The sequence below is a fragment of the Hemitrygon akajei genome, chromosome 23, assembly GCF_048418815.1.
Source record: "Hemitrygon akajei chromosome 23, sHemAka1.3, whole genome shotgun sequence".
Lineage (NCBI taxonomy): Eukaryota > Metazoa > Chordata > Chondrichthyes > Myliobatiformes > Dasyatidae > Hemitrygon > Hemitrygon akajei.
The window spans coordinates 18,600,705-18,607,103 of record NC_133146.1 but is presented as its reverse complement, the minus strand read 5'-3'; the positions used below and the strand labels follow the sequence as shown (position 1 = coordinate 18,607,103).

The following is a 6,399-nucleotide window of genomic DNA, read 5'->3' as shown; positions in this document are numbered from 1 at the left end:
TGATATCTCCGTTTAGCTGCGGTTCCGAGTTACTGACAATTTACAACGCATCTGCCTGAATCAAAATATAATAAATGCCTCAAAACGACTGTGAAACTGTATATGGCGAGGGTTTATAGGTGTGAATATACAGAATGTCACACGATAAGCTGTGCCACGCACTGACGTTGTATCACATATAGAGATGGATATGACTGGTAATGCGGGGTATGGGATTTTATAAACGGATTAAAGTCTGTGGGATAACACTGGTATAATATTCTGTCAATACCCGCAGACATAAGACTATAATCTTACAGTAATAAAGATTTTATCTATTGTATGTGTGGGTTTTCAGTCTGTTTGAAGTTTAAAATATTTGCGTGGTGCAAGGGAGCGAATGTTGTTATCGGAACCCACCGCTGTGTGTCTATTTTTCCAAGTTTAATATAACAGACCTTCCCCGACCTAATGTCTCGATTTCAAATAATTCGATAACAATATAAACTTGAGGGAAATGTCACCAATTTTCACACACACACACACACACACACAGTCCTCCGTTTAAAATCTCGAAACAAGGCAAGGCGATGACAGATTTTGCCTGTTTCCAATTGTTCAATTTCGTTGAAAACTTATTTAACGCGTCTTGAATTTATTTTTAGACGCGGGTTTCAGCTCGCGGTGAGCTGTTGCCTTGGCAGATTGGCGAGATTGGCATATCGGAGTTTTACACATCTCCCTTTCTCTCCGCTCTTGAAGTAAACTCGGGGAAATTCCCGGCTGCGCCCAAGTTCTTGTCTCGCTGGGTGAAGGGAGATTTGAAATGTTTCTCCCGGATTTCATTAAAAGACCGTTTAGTTTCGTTCGTTCGTTATTTCGTCGTCTGCCGTTCCTTTCTCAATCTGGTTCTTTCTCTTGCTCACACGCACGCACACATAACTGAAAATAAACGAACCCTCTTCGCTACCTCGTTAACGTTAAACCTCCGCAGACATTTGTCAAAATGTCCCTCCTGTTTGCTAACGCCGGGCCTCAAGCAGCAAGGCCCGGTTCTTGGAGCGGGAGGGAGTTGTGTGTGAGTGACCTTCCCCGGGGATGCAGAATTGAAATATTGTTATTGTTGTTGGGCAAAATAGATATTTTGTTCTGCGACCGAGGGAGGAATGGAACCCGAGAGAGAGAGAGAAAGAGAGAGAGGGAGAGAGAGAGCGAGTCCCGGGACATGGAGCTATCACCAGTCAGAACCCCGCGTAACGTGGCGATAGTTTCCTTTTCTGTAAACCCATCATTTATCCAACATATCTCCAAACTAGGGTATTAAATATATATTGACTTAATATAAAAATTTCTGGAAAGTAATTATCAATCTTCTTGGAGCATTTGAAATACTTTCGTCTGCTCTCTGGATGTGTTGTAACAGTACTTCCATATCAACAAACCATCTAAAATTTACAATTCCCTTCGTATTATTTTAAAAATAATACTTACCATGGGGACAAGGTGCTAATTTTAGATTGGCCTTAATTTCCACAGGGAACTTATGCCAAAGAATACATACCATGTTTCAAAACCACGGTTTAATTTCATTCGGGAAATAAAATACAGACATTACCACGGAACAGGGGAATGATTTTAAATTAAAAATGGGAGGGCTTGGTTTAAATAAAGCGTTTCTGCCGAAGGAGAACTGGTGTCGGAGGCAGGCACTGAGTGAAAGAACGAGAGATGTCCCTTGAGCAGCGTTTGGAGTAGATTCGAAAGGAGTGCACGTTTCAGCGAGGGAAATCCTCCCTGATTTGAGATGTATTTTTCTTTAATTGGCCCGTTTCCTAATTTCGCTACTGTCCGAACAAAAATTGCTTTGTTTACAAACGTGTGCCGGGTAAACTGCGATGCAAACCTCGAGTCAGCCCCCGCGCTCAACTCAAAAAGGTCTCGGCTCTGCCTCTAACTCTGTACAAACCCCGGCCCTTAAATTCTATTGAAGACGCCGTGTTTTTAAATCCATCAAATACTGGGTGGGTGGGGGGGGGGGGGGGGGGAGAGAAAACTGAACAGAAAATATTTTAAAGGCTGTAAAAGGGGCCGATCGAACGCAGACAAAAAAAGGAGTCGGTGTTGTTTTAAAACGGGCCGATAAATGTCACAACGCGTTCAATGAAGCTGTCGCGTTATTTACAAGCTCTCTGTCCTTAATTCAACAGAGGCAACCCCAATTTAATTTTGTCCTTTTTTTTAAACAAAAAAAAGAAATGCCAAATGGCCTTTTAACAAAGTGCATCTTCTTTCTTTTCGGATAAATAAAGAAGAGGCTCGTTCATTTTAATTCATTGCCCGCTCGCAAATGCCTGCTAGGAGCGGCATTACCATTGCAGATGCCCCTGGATACACCGATGTATATATTAGCCCTTTTGTAGATGGCGATAAACATTCAAGGGGCGGAATTGACCGATCCATCAAATTGTCTCGAAATTGTTTAGAAAATTCATAAACCATATGGTGTCCAAGCGGTTAGTTGCATTCTGTCAACCACAAACACTTGTTCTCTCCAAAGTCTGCTCGGCACGGGCGCAGCGGGAGATTTTGTATAGCGCATTGTTAATTGACAAATCAACACCCCGGCATCATTTGTCCGCAGTTCCCATGCGTTCCGCTAACATTAACCGGCTCATACATTCTCAATGACTTCACTGCCCGCAGAAAATGGCCCAAAAACGGGAAAAAATTGGCATCTTTTTTTCTTTCCCTCTCTTAAAAAAAAACAGATTTTGAGTTCTCACATAAATTTCACTTTTGTTCAGTATACAGTGTCCAAATCGCCAGCTCCATCTCTGTTTACAAGTCCCCTGGTCTGCCCTCCCCTCCTTGTTATTTATTGGGCTTGTTGGCAGGGCATCTGCCTGCAATATTGTCTGTTCGCTCTTCCATACGGGACCCACATTTTAACCGCACGTTACTTCTTGCCCCCACTTCCCGTCAAAGTGCATTTGGGAAAAAAAAAGTATCGGAGCGCCGGGGCCGAGGAAAAGAAGGAGGCCGATTTTAACCCACGCTCCTAAATCCTAGAGTCAGTTTGCCAATCTTAAACTGTTCCTAACAACATCTCCTCTATACTCAAAAATTCCGATTTGGCTGCAGAAAATTGGTTAAATCCCACCAGAAAAAAAAATATGCCCACATCGAATTAAAATTGCAGATTCATTGTATCAACACAGCAAAATAAATTCGGCTCGTTCAATCTGAACAGAACCCATTGAAAAAAAAAGTTGATTTTACTAGTGTGGGTCGTGCCTCTGTTTAAGAATTGGGAGTACGCGCGTGTCAATAAGTGGCTTTGAAAAGGACAACTATTGAGATGTAAATTACCCTCTCATTTTGGAGAGGAGAACATGATCAAGCAGTTCATTAAATCTCGCACACGTGGATCGGTAAATGAGTCGGATTCGGGCTGGTGTTACTCGGCTGGAGACGGAGCAGAACTCGGTCTCCGAGCCCACACAGTCGACGGATCTGAGAAACGTATTTAGGGGAAAATATCTGTACTCCCACCGCCGCTCATTAAAAGTTCGCATGTCTTTTTTAAAAAAAAATACAACGCATTTACATTTACAGATGAAGACCTTCCAAATATCTCCCCGCAATAAAACAGGCTGGATTCTAAGATTTTTTTTTCCCCTCTAAAAAATAAATTCACAAACCAGGAGGCGAAATCACAAAAATAGGTTTTAATGGGAGATACGAGGAGGCAGATTTCCTGATAGCGTCGTATAATAAATCGTCTCGATATTAGACAAAAAGGAGAGATAGTTAGAAAGTTACAAGTGTGTCCAGTAATTTTGTTATTTTTTTTAAAAAATAAATGTGTCGTGCAGACCCAACACATGCGGTGGATGCAGAATTAACCCTGACATATCCCTGCCGCTATACTGAAGAATTCGAGGAAGGCGGAACATTATCACATATCCGAGATCTTCTAACCGATGTAGACACACGAATCCTCTCGCTCTAACCGGGATCCACCTTCCAAACCAGATAATCAGCCACTCCTAATCCATAAAGGTTTTTTTTTCTTTTATATATATACAATATATAGAAATTGAAATTATTAAATAGCTGGGCCAGATTCTCTGCGGCTCTGGCGAATCTTAAACACCGATTATTGCTTTTTTTTCGTTTTCTTTTTGGGATATTTCTGCCTCGGGTTGAGCCCGTTTCTAACTACAGAATTAAAGAAAGAACTCGGATGATTTCTGTAACATGCTTGAAGCTGCATTGTAGAAAGGTCGGCGCGGAAGCTCTCGTTTTTTTTTTGCAATATATTTTGTGTTTTATATATAAAATGGAACAGGGACCGGGGGGGAGAAAGGCAAAACACAAAAAAGGGATCAGTCGTCGACTTCAATCTCCTCCTCCTCCTCTTCGTCCTCCTCTGAGTAGTCTTTGCGGGTCGGGTGACCCATTGCCAGTGCATGGGCATCCGCGCGGGCACTTTTCATCGGGCTTTGACTCTGAGATCTGGATTTACTGCCGATCTCCGCCGCGCTCTGATCCAATTCCGTCAGTTCCACTATTTTTTCCAGCTGCCTGGGCCCCAGTCTCTTGGCCGACTCCACGTCGGCCTTCATCTCCTCCAGATCCCGCTTGAGTTTGGCGCGGCGGTTCTGGAACCAAGTGATGACCTGGGCATTGGTCAGCCCGAGCTGCTGGGCAATCTGATCGCGGTCGGCCGGCGACAGGTACTTCTGGTACAGAAACCGCTTTTCCAGCTCGTAGATCTGGTGATTGGTGAAAGCGGTTCGCGACTTTCTGCGCTTCTTGGGGGTCGGTCTCTGGCCGAAGATGGTGAGGCCGTCCCTGCCTGTTAAAACAGACCCTTTTTAGAACGGAGAGAAACGAAGGGATTTCAATATCAGCCCGGTCCAGGAAGAAACATTTAATTACTGACATTTCCCTTCCGAACCCCCCCTCCAGCTCTCCCACAGAAAACAGTAATGAATTCCCCATTTCTTTTAATTAATCTGAGGGATTTTCGTTATTTAAAACTCCCTTTCCTCGCAGACTTCGATTAAATTAAACTCCCCAAGTGTTCCCTACACCCTTACTGTTAACAAATTAAAATATACCAGCCCAGGGGAATTGTTAAAAAGGAAACCCGCAATGTTCAGCGTATAATTCGGATACACCGCTGGTTTGTAACCGGGTGAAAATGCGAGTTGGTTCTTCATTTGCTGGATGGAGCTGAGCTCAGTCCAGTTCAGGGAGAACCAGCGACCAATTCTGCTAAAAATCCATTGCAACGAATACCAAATTTAAATAACATTTATCCCCCGCCAACGTTAAAAAAAATAAAGTTTTATTTCGATGTTTCTTTACATTTGCAAACGGGGGTTCTTTTATTTTTTTTTTGCAAAGATTCCGCGAGCTTGTTTAACCGGGTAAAGTTTGAAAGGCGCGGAGGCTTTGGTTACACCTACCCTCCGCCGCTTGTAGGACGCTGACCTCCAGTCCTTTAAAAGTTTTGCTGGCGAGTTCCTCCAGGGCGCACAAAGGCGAGGTCTGCGACAGGACCCCGGGTCGGCTAGCCAGGGCAAGGGCCGAAGGCGTGTGCTTGTCGGCCGCTGACAGGAGGTGGTTAGTTCCGCACAGGGCGAACCCTCTCCGCACCGAGGGTTTGTTGAGAATGTCTTCGATGCTGAAGGGAGTCAGTGGTTTGTTAGAGTTGGCCGGGGGCGGCAGCTGGTCCAGCGGACTTCTTCTTCGCTCGTCTAGTGAGGAGTGCAAGGCAGCCGAGGAAGACTTTGCCTCTTCTTTGGAACTCATCCTCGGGTCTAGTTGACTCCCTCCCTTCTCCTCTCTCTCTCTCTCTCTCTCTCTTCTCCTCTCTCTCTCTCACTCTCTCTCTCTCCCTCTCTCTCTCGCAACACACACACTCACTACAACTAGGAGAGCAAAAGTTCAAAACAACTTCGCAGCCGTTGCCTCCCACAATCAGTCTGATCAGGGAGAGCGTGAAGACCCCCAGAAACGGAAAGGATGATAGATCCACTGCGCGTTCCCAATCCAGCCTCTCCTCCCCCTTCTCTCTCTCCCTCTCTCTCTCTTTCTCTCCCTCTCTCTCTCTCTCTCTCCCTTTCTCTCCCTCTCTCTCTCTCTCTCTCTCTGTCTCTCTCTCTCTCTCTCCTGCACGCTCTGACCTGCTCTGTCACATCAAGTATGCAGGCAAGCGAATAATATTCTCTTTAGAGTGGGGAAGGAAGGAGAGAGGGGGGCAATTGACGATTGCTAACAAGTTATTGTTGATTGGGTGATAATCAATTATACGCAGAGGCACTTTCCTACCTCTCGCCCTCCGCTTCCCATCCAGCGCCGGCGTTGTGTTGGAAGCGCCATTAATTACCCCGTCGGCAGGAGGAGTGG

The 6,399-nt window shown here is 44.9% G+C and overlaps 1 protein-coding gene across 2 annotated transcripts; it reads right to left on the bottom strand.

Moving 5' to 3' along the window:
• Nucleotides 1-3,691: 3,691 nt before the first annotated feature.
• LOC140715061 (transcription factor LBX1-like) lies at nucleotides 3,692-6,076 on the bottom strand. Of its 2 annotated transcripts, none has more exons than XM_073026790.1 (2): nucleotides 5,457-6,076; nucleotides 3,692-4,855 (listed from the first exon to the last, which is right to left on the bottom strand). In XM_073026790.1, exons 1-2 carry the CDS (start codon nucleotides 5,800-5,802, stop codon nucleotides 4,368-4,370), a joined length of 834 nt encoding a protein of 277 aa, XP_072882891.1. In that variant the 5' UTR covers nucleotides 5,803-6,076; the 3' UTR covers nucleotides 3,692-4,367. The 2 variants fall into 2 exon arrangements, with proteins under 2 accessions (XP_072882891.1, XP_072882892.1); XM_073026791.1 differs by having other exon boundaries at nucleotides 3,692-4,840.
• Nucleotides 6,077-6,399: the final 323 nt, after the last annotated feature.